The sequence below is a fragment of the Choristoneura fumiferana genome, chromosome 18 (genome assembly GCF_025370935.1).
Source record: "Choristoneura fumiferana chromosome 18, NRCan_CFum_1, whole genome shotgun sequence".
NCBI classification, from domain to species: domain Eukaryota; kingdom Metazoa; phylum Arthropoda; class Insecta; order Lepidoptera; family Tortricidae; genus Choristoneura; species Choristoneura fumiferana.
The window spans coordinates 4,446,125-4,467,921 of NC_133489.1; the positions used below are offsets into that span (position 1 = coordinate 4,446,125).

A 21,797-nucleotide genomic window follows, 5' to 3' on the forward strand; every position below is an offset into this window, starting at 1 on the left:
TACTTTCAATATTTTTTTTATTTACAAATAATTAAAAAATACGTGACAGACGTCACAGTAACAAATCTATAGTTACCTAAATACAATATATTATGTAAAACAGTTCACCGGATCATGCTAAGACGGACTTTGTTGTAAAATATCAAGTTTTGCATTTGGCGCTATTATTGAAAACTTCCTTTCATTGTTTTCTCTATCTACGTACAATAGAGACAACAATACTCGATAAAAAAGTAGAGCCGAGACAAATATACTACTAAAGTCACTTTCTAGGGGCGCCACTTATGTTTTATATGGCAACCCAAAAAAATCCGGAATAGTATTGTAGTGTAACGTACTTGAAACTTAAAGCTGACCTTAATGCAAAACACAAGATGAAGACACCAGATGGCACCACATACTATTAGAATTGTCAGTGTTTTATTTATTTGATTCTCATGCAATGCGAGCGCCATCTACAAACCTTTGTGATGCAACTTTGTACCACGCGATTTATTAGCAAATGTGCGTATTTGGTACAATTTCATTTATAATCTACTTATTACGGCGATTAAATTATATTTTATTATTACTTATGTAGATATAGTCTAGGTAACACTCCGATTATTAAAGAATGAAAACATTTACGCCAAAATTTTCTACACTGAAATATTTAATATGAACAATTATAGAACACAAGACCTTTGCAACTGAATAGTTAAATTAGAAGATTGTACGAGTACGCCACTTTCAACACTTTGCTTTAGGTTATAACTGAGCATAAAAATCGAAACAATTGCAAAGAAAAGTCTCACTAAACACCTATATTTTTCTACTAGATTTCAGAGGTATTCAGCTATTACTACACATAGACTAGGAAAGTGTTCACTAAATATAACTACAATACCTATACGTTACAACAGACAACTAGTTTGGAGCTTATAGAAATTAACGCTATGAAATAAACATAGAATTATACTTAGAATTTAAGAGTGAGTGTGGTTGTGACAATATATCAAGGTTTTTTCCACAACAATCAAACGGAGGACATTGTTACACTTTGAAAATAACATCCGAAATTCTTAAAATCATACAGAGCTGTAATTTCTACTACTCTACTCGTATTTCAAAATCAAAGTAGATTTTTACCAGTCGCGAAAGGTATTTTTAACAAGCGTCAAAAATCGCTCCAGTAGTCCATTTAAAGAAGTAGAACGTCTGCGAGTGGCTAAAATCTTTTTGTCTCTTTGTCAGTGGCCCTGTTAGGTATTTTCTGTCTGTGATTTTATAGCCTAAAAACACTAGACCAATTATTACGTTCAAAATTGCTTCCATCCATCCATTCCATAAAATATTGCCGTAAAGGCTTTTTTAAAGAAATAACGTATAAGTAGCTAAATTGTAATAGACAAAATTTAACTAATTTCCTAAAGCAAAATTGCACCAACATAATGCACAGTTCGCGTAATTAGGAAAAAATACCACTATCATTTTTTATTGCTATTGAAACGCCAAAAAGTACGAGTGTATCGCGGTGCTACCTTCATCCCTTTCGCACTACACTAGTTTAAAAAGTACAGATGATTTAGGGGCTGTTTCACCATCCATTGATTAGTGTTAACTGGCGGTTAGGTGTGATGCCGTCTCTATTTGTTTTGTTCGAATAGACGGAGACGGCATCACATTTAACCGTCGGTTAACGCTAATCAATGGATGGTGAAACAGCCCCTTAATGTTTTTTAGCTTAACAATAAAATGCTTATAAAACGTATTGCACATGCAAGTAATTCAAGTAGAAGTGCGGTTGGCAAAATATAATAATATAGCATTTATTTACCATTTATAGATTGACCATTTCTCGCTTATAAAATATTACATGATGAACGGTATATATTGCTAGCCGTCCAGCGGATAAAAAAAGTAAGTAGACAGTTTATTATGGTTAAAACGATCACAGATCTAAAACTTCCATCGTCGCTGTTTCTAAAGACATAACACAATCCAACACATTCTAACCCTACAATAGTCCATTGGTTACTCTAAATATAATAAAAGTTTACACACGACCCAGCCTTTTTAAAAAGATATATAATTCCACTATGAAGCTATGGTTCAACATAGGCGTCACGAAACTGAATTACCACCTTTACTACGAATATACCCAAGGCAACCAAGACTCAGGTTGACACTAAATAAAATATTGTAGTGAAATTCATTTTTGTTTTTAGTGTCTTATTTTTTTAGGACAATATATAAATTCATAATTTCACAACTTAGGCACAAGTAATACAAGCAGACAACCAGTCCAAAAGCTAAGGACCAAATGCAGCCTCTAACTTTTAAACGAAATCCCAGTTTTTGGAAAATATAATGATTTTAATTTTAAAAATTGGCGGTAAGTTCATTATTACGCAACGCCCATTCCATTTTAAACGACATAGCTTTGAACTCTTGTAAAAAGTAGTTCATTCACACAATAAAAGTAGATTTAAGCAATGAAAATTAAAAATGTAAAAGACAACAGACTTACTAGCTATACATACCTACTTAAATTTATCCTAAATGTGATTATATATTTAAATGGATTCATATTTACAAATTATAATTAATGTGTAAAAACTTGCACTTAACTAATATAAACTCTAATCACTAGCCATGTAATTCGCAATAATCGATATAAAATATAAAAATGGATTCACATTATACAAAATGAATGTGTAACTCAATATATAAAACACAGATTACAAAACAAATGTGAGTACATATGAAGTAGTTTTAAGTATTTGTTACGCTATAATCACAAAAAATGTGCAAAAAATCGTCAATTCAAGTTAATATTCCACTGTTTCTCAGAAATCGAAAACATTTCCTTTTTTTGAAGTCTATTGAAAAATCTTCAAGAAATCGTTTAGTTTGTCGGACACTGGACATAATTATTGCATAGTGTGAACCCATCTTTACAGAAAACTCAGTCCCAGACATAATATGTGATATTTATAAAAACAAAGTTAAAATAAGGTGATGTAGATTTTTTTTACGCAGAGCTGCAAATTTATCTTCGTCGGAGATCAACAAATGAACTAAGACCGGTCGATACTAATTTATACTTATTCGTGCAATGGCAGCGCCTTTCTCAACCGCAAGATATATTTGTCACTCTCTGCCTAAAGAATCGAGACACACGGGCAAACCCCAGAAATCCGTACAATAAAAAAATACAAAATACACTGAGTCAAATGTACGATGAATTTATGTCGCATTATGCTATTCGTTATTTTCCTAGAATTAAGCTTATATTTGATCCCAGTTTTTTATTTATTCATATTCACAATCGTTAAATATTATGCTCGATTCATCAAACTGTTTTTCGTATATAATTGAGCAGAAATACTTATTTCATAAAGTAACTAGTGTATAAAATGCATAAGTAAATATAAAGTAAAATGCAAACAATTTTTAATATTGTGTTCATTCGTAGTCAAACATTTTATCTAAGTTTCATGATTGCTAAGCACGCACTGGTGTAAAATTTAATAATTAACTAGGTAAAAATATTAAAATATAACTACATAGTGTATTTGCTCTTTAAAAGTTTAAATCAGTCAATACAATCACATTTCATACATCGGGGCTCATCGTGGCCAAAACTGAAACATTTTAGACGGTCTTTAACAAGCACATATATACCTAAAAAGTTGTCTGTCAGTTTACTTAAACTATTCACCAGATATCGCCACAGGAAAACAACAAACAAGACGAAACAAAACGTCAAACAAATACAACAACACATTTCTTTTACGTGAAAACACCGTTTCCATTGAGAAAAATACACCTACGTCACTTATACGATAAACAGCTGATCTAATTTAAAGAAAAATGGGTTGAGAAACCACGGAAGCAGCTCAGCGAAAGAAATGTTCAATCGCTAACATGTGCTTCATTAACGTCCCATTTAAACGACATTTCGTGTAAATGTGACATTCGTATCTGTACCTACTAACAATTAATGTCCTTAGCACACTAGCATTCATCGTAGAGATGTACACGCATTCATAGATTCACAAAAACTTAATAAGCTGGTACCTTTAGATTTGAATGACTGCGTATTGTTCGTTTACCCCTTCAAAAGTTAACAGAGATCACCCGTTATTGTTCACATCTTTGTCCATTTTTATTGTAGCGTTTTTAACTGTTAATGCTTGCATTAAAAGCTAGCGTTTTTAGATACCGTGTACACGCCATCATTCTCACATTTACATATTACGTCACCCTATCACCATGGCAACAACATAAGAACCATTTAAAAATGTCTATCATTTTAAAATAATGGCCACCTAAATGTAGGCGTCAGTGAAGAAGTGGACAACTCAACTATCAATTTGGTTATATAAAGGCCTTGGTAAAAAGGGCTTAGTAAAGTATGACGGTCGATACGTGAAACCATGGCAACCATCTGCAAATGGACCTTACTGCCAACCTGTTGCTTAAAAGTAGAACAAATTACACCATGAACAGACTGCACGCTTGACTGATGAATTTCCAAAAAAATATTCCACAAAGTGATTAGTAGGTGGAAATGATGTATCTCGTATTTACGATTATGTCAATAAAATACCGCATCAGCGGCGATATCGTATAAACAAAGACATATTTTATCTATAAGTATATAATATATCACTGGTAATTTAATTCACTGTAATTTTTTTATTACGCTAGTCTTTCGACCTGACTAACAAACGCCGCGAGGCGTAACATCATTCCACCTAATGAAGAGAACAAGTAAATCACAAAAGCTTCGAGGAATGGGAAAGACGACTTAACCTACATTGATGTTCCAAGTACGCTCTGTCTTTGATTGTTAATGAGGGTTTCTGCTAGAAGCTAGATGGCGCTAGTATCGTGAGCTCCGTTTGATAACTTTGACATTCGCGTCACGTTTGCGATTGGTTTAAATAACTAAACGAGTCAATCGCAAGCAAAACTTCAAACGGGGTGTCTCTTTACTAACGCCATCTAGCGATATTTTCCCTGTCAAGAAACCTACCTGTTCTGAAATCTATAGCATTTGAGTAACGTGTTTTTTGTCATGGCGTTCGATTCTACAAACAAACAGGTAAAGAGAAACCTTCATAGTCCTTTATCCTAGAAGTGTGACTCATAGAGCTGTCAGAGCACTGACTCGGGCGGCGACGCGAGCGGCGCGCCGTCGTGCGTGTCTTGCCGCGCGAGCGCCGCGTCGTGCCGCGGCTCGCCGGGGTTCATGTCGATGCGGCCGGCCTTGCTCCACACCAGGAGGTCCATTATGAAGGCGAGGAACATCAGGCCCGCTGATAGTCCTGGGGATAGAGAGATATCTGTTACGATTCAGCCTATCATCATCATCTTCATCATCAGCCGGAAAGCGACTGCTGAAAAAAGGGCATCCCATTAGAACGACAATACGGTGCTGGGAAATGGCCAAAACAGAGATAGTCAAAAAAAAACCTAGAAAAAATTTGCCATTTAATCAAATCCCTGAATCCTGTTTAGTGGCATGAAGAAAAATCTGGCGAAATGAAAAAAACGAACTTTTCTAGCTGATTCCGTCATGTCGCTAAACAGATTCAGAGATTTGTTCAAACGACCAAATAGATTCGTCATTTTAACATCTTGCGTGATTTGGTCATACCCCTTTTCACATTTGTTCAAAGCTCTGTTTTGGCCATTTCCCTGCGACATATCATGTAGAGCGTACATTGACGGTAGGCAGCGCTAGTGGGCTGGCGTGCTGCTCCAGGCGCAAACCAGCAGCTGCCTACCCTGGAATTGACCCACTGCACACCAATGCATATAATAAACTGTCAGTACAAGCCACGAAGAACATAAGAACACGAAGTCGCGCATTCGGCATGCGGCGTCGATAACCGCGCCAAACATCAGGGCTACTACGAAACTCGAACCTCGAAGTTCGTGTCGTGCGGTCCCTCTGACACTTATACTATTTAATACGAGAGCGAGAGGGACGGTACGATACGAACTTCGAGTTTCGTAGTAGCCCTCCAGTATCGGGCACGGAACGTCCCCGACCGCGCCGATCGCGATCGAAGAAGTCGTCTACATAAACTGTCAGTACAAGCCGCGTCGCGCGCGCCACTCACCTAAGAAGAGATGCCGCAAGCTGTCGTTGTCGTAGGAGGCGCAGGCGCCGAGCGCGCCGCACACGAAGTCGCGCGTGCGGCACGCGGCGTCGATCGCCGCGCCGAACAGTATCGGGCACGGAACATTCCCGAACACTCCGATCGCGAACTGTATCACTCCCATCGCCATAGCTTTGTCTGTGACAATAAAAATAATTGATAATTCAGCAACATCTCGGCTTACATACGTCCAACTGATGGTCACAGGCCTCCTTTTAGAATGGCTATGGCTCAGATCAAAAAATATAAAAAATGCTAACTCCCGGACCATTTATTGTCTTCATTTTTTACAAGCTTTTATTTAGCTTGCCCTGTTTATTTGTTTGGGTCAAATCATGGAAGCTTAATTTGACCCACCAGTGGTCGGATTGACTTGAAATTTGGTATATCTATGTAAATCTAATGACAATACAATAATTTGGTAGAGGCACCCTGGTGGTTAAGCCAGGATCGTCTCCGCAGGCAGGCATTGATTTGAAAATTGGTACTGAAATGTAGTTAGTACAATCAGTGAAAAATATAATAATATAAAAACGTTTTTTTCAACAAAAACTTCTTTTAATAGTTAATATTACTGCAATGTTGTGCCGTCAGAATGCAGCACTAGCACAAACCGCAAACAGTTTTTTAATGTCTTAAATGTCTTTTAAATGTCCGTAGGATGCCATAATATCACATTTTATTATTTAAATTAAAATTTTGGAAATATAGCTCTATCGTTACTATCGATGTAATATCATGTACTATTTTGTTACTAATAAATATGTCATAATCCATCATGGCTTTATAGCCATAAAGAGAACTGACGTTGTTATGGGGGTTTGTTTACGGTTACTGCTAGTGTCGCCTCCTGCGGAGTTTTGAGTATTAATAAATAAAATCTATGCTGTCCCTTTTCTTTAATTTTTATTACATTTTGCACAATGTAAAAATTTTTGCGCACATGTGTTAGGATTGACAGATACGTTTTTATTATCTGTGAAATGAGTCGGCAATCCTATTTTTATCCCCCGACGGAAAAAGAAGGGTGTTATAAACACGATTCGCTGGTCAAACCCTAGTAAGTACTCACCGTGTTTGTCAGTACATCGTATGATGAGCAGCACCGCGCCCACTTCTCCGCTGGCGTGTACAAACATGAGGGCCGCGAACATGGCTATGAACGCGTAGATCTGCCGGCACGGGCCGCCGCACTCGCCCGTCACGGCGAACCCGGAGAGATCGTCGTACGATATCGTGGTGTTGGACGTGTTTTGGAGCTCGTAGCGATTGAAGCTGGAAATAGAATGCAAGATTTTACTTAGGTTTTATGACCGAGAGTAAGAAAGAAATATTTGATATAGCAATAAATCTAACTAAAACTAAAAATAAAATAAATTGTGAAAAGAAAGGACACCAAAAAGGGACTCCACTCAATATATGCAGTATATGATACACATTAAATACAGCAACGCTGGTTTCCTGTGGTACTCAAACGTTAACCTACGTATGCATGGACCAGTTCCTTTGCCCCAGTCGCAAAACAGTTTTTTTTTAATACAATCAGTAGGGCTACTATGAAATTCGAAAATCAAAGTTCGTGCCGTACCATGGCCTCTCACGCTCGTATAAAATAAAAAATATAATAAGAACTTCGATTTTCGAATTTCGTAGCCCATCAGGAACATGAACGTTTCTCATTGTATCATTCATTATGTAAAAATGCTACCGTCTTGGCAATAAGTTCAACAATATTTACTCGATGCAATGCCTGTTACAAAAGGAACTGGCTGGCAAAAGTAATAATAGGTAAGTAAGTAAGTAAAATAGGTAGTTAAGTAGTAAGCTGATAATAGGTAGAATATATTGCAAAACGCTTTTGGGCTGCTAAGCAGCTTGTCTCTAGTGCAGAATATTTTCTATCGTCGTTTTTAAACCGTTGAGTACTTGTTTAATATGTATGTACAGATTGATTCACAAGAGCTGGCACGAATATATTGAACGAAAGTAATGTCACTTAGACATTTTTATAGGAAAACTAACTGTTGAAGAATAATTTACGTCCTATTCTCAGACTTACCGAATATACAGAAAAAAAAAAATAGGAGGAGTCCGGTTACAAACACTGTGACACGAGATTTTTATATATAACTAGCTTTTACCCGCGGCTTCGCACGCGTAAACTATTCGGTCTGGTAGTTGCAATTGAAATTTTCGGGATTTTACAAAATTCCCCTGGAAATTTCCAAAATTTATATCGTGGTCTTCATTGAGGTTGTGTTGTGAATAACTGTGCAAAATTCAAGACTCTAAACCCAGTGCTAAAATTTCAAAAAATTTCCCTATCCAAATTCAAATTCAAATCATTTATTCAGTAAATAGGCCGCAATGGGCACTTTTACACGTCATTTTTTAAAATACCAGCGCTTTCGGAATGACCATCATTGCCAAAAAGAATGCGCCGCAAGAAGCTTGGCAGAAAGTCATTTTTTTTTCAAAATAAAATAATAAACTACAGCAAGTATACAATTAAAGAAAAAATTACAAAATAATAATAATAATAATACACGGATGTATGGGGTCCCTTAGTTACAAAACTATCCCGTGGAAATATCGGGATAAAAAGTAGCGTATGTGTTATTCCAGACGTCCGGCTACCTACATACCAAATTTCATGCCTCTAAGCCCAGCGGTTGTTATTTCGAGATTTATCCCTATCCCGTGGGAATATCGGAATAAAAGTAGCCTATGTATTATTCCAGAGGTCCAGCTACCTACATATCAAATTTCATGGCTCTAAGCCCAGTGGTTGTTATTTCGAGATTTTATCCCTAGTTATCCCGTAGGAATATCGGGTCAAAAAGTCACTTAATTGTTATTCCAGATGTCCAGTTACCTACATACCAAATTTCATGACTCTAAGCCCAGCGGTTATTATTTCGAGATTTTATCCCTAGGTATCCCGTGGGAATATCGAGTCAAAAAGTTGCCTATGTGTTATTCCAGACGTCCAACTACCTACATACCAAATTTCATGACTCTAAGCCCAGCGGTTGTTATTTCGAGATTTTATCCCTATCCCGTGGGAATATCGGAATAAAAAGTAGCTTATGTGTTATTCCAGACGTCCAACTACCTACATACTAAATTTCATGGCTCAAAGCCCAGCGGTTGTTATTAAAAGATTTTATCCCTGGGTATCCCGTGGGAATATCGGGTCAAAAAGTCGCCTATGTTTTATTCCAGACGTCCAACTACCTACATACCAAATTTTATGACTCTAAGCCTAGCGGTTGTTATTTCGAGATTTTATCCCTATCCCGTGGGAATATCGGGATAAAAAGTATCCTATGTTTCAATCCAGGTTATAAACTAACTTTCCGCCAAATTTCATCCAAATCCGTATAGCCGTTTAAGCGTGAAGAAGTAACAAACATACTCACTCACTCACTCACTCACTCACAAACTTTCACATTTATAATATTAGTAGGATAAATGACAGATGCATGACATTTTCATATTTGTGTGAAGTGCATTCAAATAGATAACACACAGATACTTTCATTCACTCATTCGATCCATTCACGCCAGCTATCCTGAATCGACCTGTAGTAGTGTAATGTTTCGTGTTTTCATCATCCATTGATTAAAGATATCTGACGGATAAATGATGCCGTCTCTGTTTGTTTTGTTCGAATAGACGGAGATGGCATCACATTTATCCGTCAAATAAAATTGATCAATGTGTGGTGAAACAGCCCCTTAATGTTGTGTTCTGAAATTTTTTCCATCTATGAAATGAAAATGTCAAAGCGATGTCTCGGTGACACTCACGCAGCGATGGCCTTCAGGCCGGTCCCGTTGTTGGGTATGCAGGAACAGTCGTAGTACAGCCACGTGTTGTTGTCCACCTGCGCTTTGGCCTGGCAGCCCGCCTGGCACGGCGACAGGTACGTGTATGCATCCTGACAAAAAAAAACATGAAACAAGCTTTTATGCTGACTATATTTAAAAAGCCGTGGTGAGTGGTTTGACCTATGGCCTCTCAAGCAGAGAATCGTGGGTTCAAACCAAAAGAACAAAGAACTCGACCTTTCTTAGGTACTAGTGTGACATGATACATAGGATGATAATTCGATGATTGCTGTATTACCATTGTTATATTTGAACTGCTGAACAGATAATTTTAACCATTAATATATTTAAGTTTTTTACTAATTTATTACAAGAACTTTATTCAGTTTTGGACTCAAAAATGTTCACGGAGAGCCTTCTTTCCCGCGAGGAGATATAGATATAATTTTTTATGTAAATGTGAAAAACTAACCGTTGAATGTAATGCTTTACACTTTCATGATTCTCACTCATAAGTAATATTAATTCCATAATAATAGTTCCGGGAGTCGAGAAGTCCGGAAACCGTGGTGGCGGAGTGGTTTGACCTATGGCTCTCAAACAGAGGATCGTGGGTTCAAACCCGGACTCGCTCGCACCTCTTGAGTTTTTCGAAACTCATGTGCGAAATTACATTTGAAATTTACCACGAGCTGTACGGCGAAGGAAAACGTCGCGAGGAAACCTGCACAAACCTGTTTCCAATCCGGACTGGGCCCACGACCTGGTTAAGATCGCGGGATCGCGTTGGATGCGGAAAGCACAAGACCGGTCTGAGTTGGGGGAGGCCTATGTCCAGCAGTGGACGTCTTCCGGCTGACATGATGATGATGATGATGACCGGGCCCACGTGGGAACTACGGCCCAAGCCCTCTCATTCTGAGAGGAGGCCTGTGCCCATCATTTGAAACAAAGGAACCTGGAATGCGGAAAGTTTAACCCTTTTCCAGGCATAGTGCATATCGCAACCACATAAATGTACACAAATATTCGACCTTATTAAATATACAATATGGTACAAAATCATTTGAATTTGGCAAAAATATTATTCGTTTATGTAAACAACAAAAATATGATTTATTATGTGGTAGCACATCTAAATTTATGAGGCCTGGAAAAGGGTTAATGCAGGTGAGTGCACAGAGTGCCTCAATACGCACCTGCCCGCACACAGGGCTGTAGGGCACGTCCGCGCAGTGGCAGCCAGCGCTGCAGGCCAGCGGGCCCGGCGCACCCGGCGCGACCAGCTCCGCGCTCAGCGCGCGGTAACTCTCCTCGGGACAACTCACGAACATTAGCAACACCATGCCTGGAATAGGGAGAAATCGCTTAAGAGCGTTTATACCTGCTGAGCTGGCAGCGTTGCATTTTTGACAGTTTTTCTCGATTATTCCATAAAAATTGAATGAAAATTAAAAATGTGGTCTGATAGAACTGTTCTTAATATATAATTTAATAACGTTAAGTTAATAAAACTTTTATATTCTTCGAACTATCGAACAAATGTTTATTAACGGTTTTTAAAGAAAATAAAAGTCTATCACGCATAATTATTGCAGGAGACACATTAACTTATACATTAAGAACAGTTCTATCAGACCGCATTTTTAATGTACTTCTTTGCGCTGTTTTTGAATTTAAAATTACACAGAGAATCCGGATTTCTCTGATGGTATCCTCGCGCAGCAAAGGTCTGGTGGAAACAGCTAAGTGGAGCGAGGTAAGGTAAATGAAGCGTTTCTATTGGTTGGTGAAAAACACATTCCTCGCAACACACCCTCGCACATCTCTGGTGGGAACGCAGCCTAACCGTCATTAACTCACCAGCACTGTAGATGGCAGCAGTGGCGGCGGTCCAGGCGGCCACCTGGCGCGCTGTAGGCACCAGCTTCAAGATCACCACGCCCGAGGTTATGATGCCGAGACCCATGACTAGAATACCACCCAGGCCTGGAAAAGGAGACGGGTAAAGTTAGACTTAGAAAGAAAGAAAAAAGACATTTATTCACTAATACGGAAGACACACAAATAAACGAAATACATGAAAAAAGTAACAATAATACACAGTTTTGTGTGTCTCCGCAAAAGCGAAACGGTCGCTGACTCAGCATTATGCAGCGCGCTGATTTTCCGCCAGAACCGTCTGTGACTCACGGAACGATGCACAAATATATAAAGAGATAAAATAAATAAACCACTAAAACAAGCTTTTATTTAACTTGCCGTTTGTTGTTGTTGTTTGGTTAAGGTTTCTACCCATTACACCGTACTATGGCCGTAATAGCAACGCGTCAGGCACGGAATGTTACGTACATGGCACGCGACGGCGACGGTTGGTTAACAAACTTGCTAGTGGGCTAGTGTCATACTTTTCAATACACAGAATGTTATTTTCACAGAAACTTATTTCAGGATTATTGAAACATTCAGGGGCTGTTTCACCATCCATTGACTAGCGTTAACCGACGGTTAAATGTGATGCCGTCTCCGTCTATTCGAACAAAACAAATAGAGACGGCATCACACCTAACCGCCAGTTAACACTAATCAATGGATGGTGAAACAGCCCCTCAATGTTCTAACAATTATATATCTGTTTCGGTGCAAACATTTACTTTTTTTTTACAGAAAATTTCAACTTTCCGTCCAGAAGGTACAAATATGTGGATTTGATATTTCAAATTGCACAACTACGTGCATTATACAACTGAATTATATATTTAAAAAAAACTTCTATTATTGATCAAGAATGATCTGAGTAATGTGCTGGTCGTTTGCTATTTATTTTCCATTCTCAATCTTATTATTTGTGAACTGTGACTAAACGTTTAGTCATTTTACTGCCGTTGTCACAGCAAATGAGCTATTTATTGGATTGTAATGTTAAGCGCGTTGTTACGGCATAATTAGACTCGACGAGTGAGTTGGCAGCAATCATAATTTCGTATTCGCACTTAAATCGTACAGTGGGTAATTTGAGGAATTCATGTTGAGAATGGCTTTGCGTAACTACTGTGACATTTGAAACATAAATTGTATGAATAAGCCACACTTTACACGAAGTATGTCAAAAATGCAGATACGTCATTCTGAATAGCGAATTGTAAATTTCTATTTTTTCTGTCATTTAGTTATGTTTTACTGTTGTGAAACTTTGTAACAAAGACTGAAGTGCGACTGCGCCGCACTGCGTGCGTACTGCGCGTGTGTGCCAAAGTGCGTCAAAGTGCCACTAGACGTCGCTGTATGTTACTTGAAGCGCCCCCTATGACACTTACTTCCAGCCTTCTCTAATGAATGACCGTAGTTTGGAGTCTAAGTTAACGCCATAGCTGATTCTCATTTTATTTTGTCAGGTAAGCCGCTAGGTGTCGTCGTAAGTTACTTGTAGCTCACACCAGGTGACGCTGGCCTCGAGCATCTAATGAACTTAGTGCCTCAAACACAACTAAATTTCGTTTATTTTAGCATTAGAAAGAAGGTAAGCAATCTTGACGTGACTTTTTATTGAAAAACACTTTCTAAAAATAAGTCACAGCAGATATGTAACAATAATATACCAAGGACATTATTTTTTTTAATTAAATTCGGGTTTCGTTCCGCGTACCTTGATTTTAGAGCAGCTCCATATTTCGGCACAGTTGCATGCGCCATGATCACGAAACGACACCCGAATTTAAGTCATAAAATTAGAAATAACCGCGATAGTCTAAAATAAGGACATTATGGTAATTTATCGAGTTTGGTTTCATAAGTAATACTATTTTTAAAAAGACTTTTTCAATAAAAAGACTCTTCAAGATTGTTTACCCTTTTCCTAATGCTTAAAATAAACGAGGTATAGATTAGAGCACTTTGTGACAAGTGGGAAATGTCGGAATTGTTTCGAATATATTAAGAAACTATAGACAGTCACTAGGTATCGCTGTAAGTTTTTGTGGCTCTCCCTAGATGGCGCTTGCTTCAAGCGTCTAATGATCTTAGTACCTCACCCGAGACTAGATTGGCGTCGTGCGTGGTCAACCGGAACTGTTTCTCCAAATATTTAGGCAGAAAACTGTAGACGCCGGAGATCGGCATGAGATGGAGGACCGAGCTGGCAGTCCGCCACATCAGGATGTCGTTGGTCAGCTGCCGTTTGATCGTGGCAAAGAAATCTGGAAGACAATCATAAAAAATATTCAGAAGTGTGTCCAGAACTATGCTCTGAGATCACAAATAAAAATAGATTATTCTATCCTACCAATTATAATTATGTACTTATGATTTTGTAAATCTTCTCAGATGAAGTAGCGCAGGTATCAGCTATATTATTTTTTAAACTCTTGACATCTCCTGACTCTATTGTAGGTACGTGTGGTCGCGTAGAAGTAAACTGGTTTTTTTTTTTCATAGACATGGAGTTCATAAAAGTGGCGTACCTTTGAACATAGGCTTGCTCCTTTCTTTGACCTTCTTGATGGCGGAGACCGGCTCCTGGCGGATTTGCCTCGGGAAGAAGAACATAAACGTCGACAGGATCACGACAAAACCGGCAATGAAGACCATACCTGGAACAGAGTTACGGTTTACACTTGAGGAAGGCTTATAATATCATCGACGTAGACTGAACTATACACATATGCGGATATCGGCAGATTGTCGTATTAGTGTGAACACCCCTGGTAAATGTTTTTGAACAGAATTTTTTATTTAAGATGAAGCCGCTTCTTTGACTAAATACACTTTTTTGAAAATTGTGAAAAACATTTACATTTACAGGGGTCAAGCTAATCTAACCGTCGCAATTAATTTTAAGACACCTTGTATTGGCTCTGTGCACGACATCTGCGCCACCTAGCGTCCGCAACTTTTATGGCGCTGATGCTCTGACGTTTTGAAATTTCATCGCGACATTGTGACCAAAATCAAACCTAACTAACCTAACGTAACCTAACCTAACCTAACTTATTAATTTATAATACAAAATTACTGTGATACCGTGATTTGGGTGCACAAAAGGTTGTGAATTCATTTTTGGTCATTAAAATTAAATGAGGTAAGTAAAATTTATTCAAAAAGTGTGTTTTATTTTCGTTATGTCAGGGTTTTTTTACTTCACGTTTAGTTGTACTTTTACTGCTATCTTATGCTTTTAAAGCTATCTTATTGGTTTCTTTGAATAATAGTAAAATTATATAATTGTTCTTATATCGCTAGTTATAAATTAAATATCGTTTTCAGATCAAAATGAGTATCATTTTGAAGACCGGTTTTGTGAGTATCACTCAATATAAAATTTCAACCACAAACCGTTTCATAAGGAAAATTGTTGCTGGACATGTCCGAGATGTAGAGGAATTAAGAAAAAAACAGGGACAGTGTTCAATAATTCAAGCTCGCATCATAAACACAAACATCTTTGTTATTATCAAAAACGTGTATAGAGCCATGTTATTTTGTTATGAGGATTAAAGTTTCTATCTATCTATCTTTTACTAAAATTAGGTAGTTAAAGTCTAAACAAATTGCTTTGTTAATGCCAGATTCATATGAGTATGACAGATGACAGAGCCAGAACTATTTCTACTTTTGGCCACCTTGAGCGCTGCGATAGATTTCATCACCCCCACCTAGTACTGCCGACATAAGAGGATGAAATTCCATTTTTTTTTAATGCCACTTTGCAGTAAATAAATATAATTCATAGATTATCCCACTCGTCTTTAGCTGTTTGGACAACAAAGGACGAGGGCTTAGTGACAACTTTGGTCTTCGCGGCTTCCTACACCTATAGTCAGTGAACAACAACCACCTCCGAACCTGGGGGTACATTCCCAAAACGCAAAACTGTGTGTCTCTTGAGGGTTAACGAACAAGATACCATAGACAATGGTACAAACGTGATGTAAAGACTTGTTTCTAAGGGCTAAATGAGAATTTGCTACTATTTTAAGGGGTAAATCTTTAAAAGTTAGGAACCACTTCTTTAATGAAAAAAAATGGGAAAATATATTTCATATTCTTAGAAATTAACACACGAAACCACAAGGAGTATCTACAAAGTCTTCGGCTTAGTGAAATTATCTTCGTATTCCATAAATTAAATTTTGCTACAAGTATACTATTACGACGTAATTTTCTACCGGATGCTCGTCTAGACCTGATTTTATATAGTATTTTATCGTCTCGGGCATCCAGTGGCTATCGGCAACCTATCTATACATATAAATTGATCTTCAGCAATTTTGCAATCATCAGACAATTAGTGCAAGTCGGTATTCATCAATAAAGGCATTTAGTTTTAAAGAAAATGCAATTTTGACTAATAGATGAGCAGGGTATTAGAACGTTATAAAAAATACAAATTTAAAACTAATAGATCTTAATGTAAAAAGATATACTGACTCAACGCTATCTATTCACCTTCAGATGCGAGAGCATTCAACTTTACGGTAAACAGATTCAACACAGCATATTACCTACGTTTTCATTAAGAAGGATATGTTAATGCTGAAAATTTTCACATCCTAATAAACTAGGGTGCTACGGTTCAGCAAATAAAACATGCGCAGGAAATCAAAATGTTTGCAAAAATATCGCTAAACATAATGTAAAAGTTAGTTGAAGTTAAATTCCACACACAGGAATCATAGTGTGTTGAAGAAATTATACGGCGCGGTCGTAGCATATCTAATTATGGCAATTATCGGAGGATACGTGTGAAGCAGACTGTACTAAACGCAGACGAATTCGTTAGTGGTCATGTGCCTATCAAGGTCTTTAACAGGGCTGCCAAACCGACAGCAAGTACTCGACAAATTATAACGCAGAGTACAGAATAGCAGAAAAAATTCTTGTTGAATAGTTATGTAGACAAGCGACGATACAGCAAAAGTTGTAGTTTATCGACGTGTAAATTTGAACAATTGATGAGTGGCAGCCCTTAATAAAGCTACGCGTCTAGTTCACGGTCCGAGAGACGCCACAAGCCGAGACGAATTTGCTCTAATCCAATATATTCCGATGGCTAGATATAGCAACACTTACATCTAACCACGGCTTTTGCAAACAGAAAACATTTGCGAGTCCACAAGGCCGCCCGGTCAACGCTCAGTCAAGGGCGTTCGCTAGACGCTTAGGTACCATACGACCCGATATTGTTTACGTTAGTTAATCAACAACACTAGAGACGGAACTGACGTGACGCCACATTCGAAAAGCGATGGAATGCGCACCCCCGAGTTTTCATAGAGAATACGAAGGCCGCACAACCGGTTTAAAAGTAAAAGTGGGCTAGGCGGGTGTCGCGTCCACCCACTAAATCCTCATTACGCCGGGGCAATTGTCGGCGCAGCCTTGGCCGTGACCGACGGTTGATAGTTATTTTAGTTTGTGACGTGACGTGTGATGTAAGCGGTGTAAGAGTTTCATAACGAGCGTGCGCTCGGCGTGACGCTGCCGAGAAAAAAGCGAAAGTCGCGGGAAATGCAGCGGCCGCGGCGATGCGGTCGCGGGCGCATCCACTCAACCAAGCCGGCAAGCTCGCAGGCCATGCTATCTAAAAAGTGGTTTATTTTAACGACTACTTGCGGCCCTCTCGGATTCTAACTCTTTTGTACTACTCTCGGATTTACACTTAAGTATGATTTTGACTAAGTACACATAATACATGAAAATCTTTTGCTTCTTGCCAACAGAAAATACAGAATCTCCCACACCTAAACAAAGCTAAATCTTGGCATCATGATCAATATAATCCGGAAAATATCAACTGCTGGACATAGGTCTTCCCTAAGGATCTCAACAACGATCAATCGATGCTAGCCAAAGTCAATAACTTCCTGCGACCTTTCATTCATCCTCGCAGAAAGACAGCGAATACTTCGCCTTCCGGTGTCCGGCAATCTAAAACCGAACCCTAATTTAAAATACTTGTAAACAAGCAGTAAAACTAGCAATAAGCGATGACGCAACCCTAACTGAGTGCAGCCCTTCGCCGCAGCAATTACAGCAATTGGCTGTGATTGAAGAGGAAGCCGCTATGGACGACTAATGCGACAGACGATGCCCAATACCATGTTACGATGGCCGGCAAATGAATCGCACATGAAAGCAGCTTCTTAACAAATTATTGACGCAAAGGTCCCAATTAATGAACAGGAAAAAAAGATACACGTCCGCGATCAAGTACCATCAGCCAAATATGTGGTCTACCACCCTAAAGTTGATAATCGTTTGCATGTCATTAAACAATAATGCCAATAGATGTGTCTGGCAACTTGAAAGTTCGACTTTAGCGACACATTATTTTGATAGGAACTTGTTTAAAAATTGATAGACCACTTATTTCGCTGATGGTACCTAATCAATACATCCGAGTCAGTGTCTTTCATATTGTCACTAAGAACTAAACACTTGCAAGTTGAAATTCTCCATTCCTGGTTATAGTGAAACACACATAAACAACAAAATACAAATAAAGACGCGGAGTTTATTCAAACTTTTGTCACGTTTTAGAAGAAGACAAGCACAAACAAAAAGACTTTCTGTATTTTGAGGATAAGAGTCGGTAAATAACTCGTTATTTTAAAAAACAAAACCCTGTTCTTTTTTATATAAGAGACTTACTAAACATTTAAACTGCGAACAAACTTTTTTGAGACACAAATGGGGTCCTAAAAAGTAGTCGGTATACCACAAGTGTAATAATGGGCGTTTTTCCGCAAATGCAAGTGATATAGAAATGTAAACTGATAATTTTACATTCATAATCTGTATATTAAATATACATAGATGGAAAGATTATAAAAAGAGAGAGCAGGTATCGCATTTAACCGACCGGTTAGCTCAACAGTCTCACTGATTGACTATCAACTAGTGCTAGCAAGGTTGTCTGTACCATAAAGTTTATACGTTCTGTCATACCAATGTTTTAAGTAAAGTGCAGCGTTACTGACCTAATATGTTTATGAATGATTATTAAATCCAGTATTCAGTTCATTCCATTTTATTCATTCATTCAGGCTCAAGGAGCCATCTTTTTTCTATTGAACAATGTAGATACAGCTCTGTAATTAAATTAAATTATATTTTAAAATAATACTCAATCCTATATTTCTTTCAAAAATGTGTTTAATATTTTATGTAACGAACGATACGGGTGACGAATTTCGATCAAATTTGTAATGGAGATAAGCTAACGTACTCGTATAGAGACTTAGCTAATAACCTTTGGATACAAATATTAACACCTACGCGGGCAAAGTCACAGGTGAAACTTAGTCTGAAATAATTGTTTTCAATTGCATTGATTTCAAAAAATAAGGGCGGGGCACGCCTCTGTCGTGAACGCAATCATCCCTGAAGGTCTTCCAAAAGGCTGAAACTAGTCGGACCGTTTCCGATTTAGAATCGTGAGTTGTGCCGTTTAATTTCTACACATTATATTGTAAATGCCTAGGTACAGTTTTGTGGATTGTGTTTATGTCTAGTAGCTTGTAGAGGTGGCTCTACCAAAGGACCCTGCTACACTGCATCCATTTGTGTGAGCTACATGCGAATGAATTGTAAAGCTCGAGGCTATCATCCTAAAGCCAAAACTAATAACATCATGAACCGACTGCCAAGTGCCATATCACTTAGTGCGCGAACTAAAGTAATCGGTACATTTTGATAGTATTGCATTGAACTGTAATCAGGCAAGTAACTAATTCCCTTGTAACCTTGATTCGTTGTTTATCTCATTTTTTTTTTATTTGGCACCATATCAATACTTTCTTTGAGGTGGAAACGATAGCTGATAAGATAAGAAGAAATGAAAAGCGATATAGCCAGTACCTTGCCAGTTCCACCTACACGTAATGCATGTCACATTGTACTTACAGCAAACTCAACCTATCCTTTTTTTAAACCTACACCTTTTTACATAAGAGATGTCAAACCCGCAGGTGGGTCATACGGTGGAAAGCAATCACCACCCGTTGATACGTCGCCGGCACTTTGAAAAAAGTAGGCTTGTTTTCTAAAGATTCCTCCGCGAGATCGTTCCAGAAATGCTGCAACGTCATTCCCAAACTTAAAGCAGAAAGTTCCGCAAGAACCAAAGCAGTTCCAGAGACTACCAAGATTATGCAATATTAAGATGGTAAGGATGCGAAGAAAGTCGGTTGCGAGAGGTGCGTTGAAGAAACTTAGCTGGCAGCAGGTAATAGACTGAATTGAATAATTCTTCGGAGTACTCCCCATGATAAACGCTATACTTAAAGAAGTATCACTAAAGAGTCTGTTAACATTGCACTAGCCCTTAAACCAATAGATAATTTTAATGCACATTCCGTGAAATAACATTACACACTTGAACAATCTTGATATTTAAATACCGAGGACATTATATAAATTATGAGCTGCAAACGATCAAGATTGCAATTCAAATTATTCATTTAATGACGAGCCACTTCACGTATAGGAAAAGCCAACCGAATTCAGTAGTCCATTCATGAACTCGCCTAGCAAAATAGAACAATAAGGAAATACTTAGAAGCCATTCTATGCGTTCGCGAATTCACTCTATCGCCATTCTACGCACGACCAAAGTTTTCTAACGTTGCAAATTTTATTTGCCGCCGGTAGGAAGAAGAGTAAACAAAAACAACCTTTATTTCTTGGGCAGGTGAAGCGAGATGGTTAGTCGTGTGTGTGTTTTTTTACAAGTTACACACGCATCGTATTTGCAAGCGGGTCACGCGCGTGCTTTCTTGGTGGATTTTGCGCGCAAATCTGCGCCGACGCAAGCGGCTCGGTAACGGTTGATGGCAGTTCCGCGACGGAATGCCGCGGCTCATACTTACTGGTACTTAGACCTAGAAGATATTATTATTTACGAGGCGTCGCTTGTCTATTTTTGACAAGCTTTTGTTTTATTGGCTTCAGTTGTTTTTAACTACGTAGGTGCCTGGGTCAATGAACTTTTAGTGTTGTTATTGTCCCGTAACTCAGGAAACATCAATGATACACTTTGTTAGAAAAAAGTTTGCAATTTATACTATTATCACGCTTAGGAGATGAGCCATGAAATAATTGCCTTAATACTGTCACAACTCCTTACTTTTACCTAAATACTTATTCTGTTCTGTGCTTTTACCTAGTGGATTTGTACCCCATGAAATCATACTTTTAACAGGTAACTCACAGGAGACCACAACATGCTACACTAAAAAATTGATTGGCCCAACATACCCAGTACAGGGTGGAACCTTTTCACAGTTAATTTAACCATGATTTCTTTAGTAGATGTACATAGGTACGAGTATGTAATGTAATTAAATACGTGACGACCGGATGGCCAAGTGGTTAGAGAACCTGACTAAGTACGAAGCTTGAGGTCCCGGGTTTGATTCCCGGCCGGGGCAGATATTTGTATGAATAATACGAATGTTTGCTTTCGGGTCTTAGATGTTTAATATGTATTTATCTATATAAGTATGTTTATCCATTGCCTAGTATCCATAGTACAGGCTTAGTTTTGGACTAGGTCAATTGGTGTCAGGTTTCCCATGATATTTTTTTTTATTAAAATTAAAATGTAATTTAACGTACTACGAATAGATTTCACCCTGGCAAGCGATTTAACTTCTTCGACTTTCTGTAGTCAAAGAAAATATCCCGTACCAGCGTTGTGCTATTTATTAATGTCATGTTGACATCCCATACATCGACAAATGAAATTATATAGTTAAATTTCTATAAAAAGGTTCCATCTCCATCCTCGTACGCAATTTAGTTTCCGCG

General features: G+C 38.1%; 1 protein-coding gene across 3 annotated transcripts in view; it reads right to left on the minus strand.

The window, feature by feature from the left end:
• LOC141438303 (solute carrier organic anion transporter family member 74D-like) overlaps positions 1-21,797 on the minus strand; it is a 59,043-nt gene continuing 37,246 nt past the window's right edge. For all 3 annotated transcript variants that reach the window (XM_074102129.1, XM_074102130.1, XM_074102127.1), the window contains exons 4-11: positions 14,450-14,578; positions 14,021-14,185; positions 11,853-11,978; positions 11,189-11,337; positions 9,969-10,099; positions 7,228-7,430; positions 6,117-6,293; positions 1-5,315 (exon numbers count right to left, since the gene is read on the minus strand). In XM_074102129.1, coding sequence (XP_073958230.1) covers positions 5,146-5,315; positions 6,117-6,293; positions 7,228-7,430; positions 9,969-10,099; positions 11,189-11,337; positions 11,853-11,978; positions 14,021-14,185; positions 14,450-14,578 — 1,250 coding nt within the window. In that variant the 3' untranslated portion in view covers positions 1-5,145. The remainder of the gene's footprint in view (positions 5,316-6,116; positions 6,294-7,227; positions 7,431-9,968; positions 10,100-11,188; positions 11,338-11,852; positions 11,979-14,020; positions 14,186-14,449; positions 14,579-21,797) is intronic.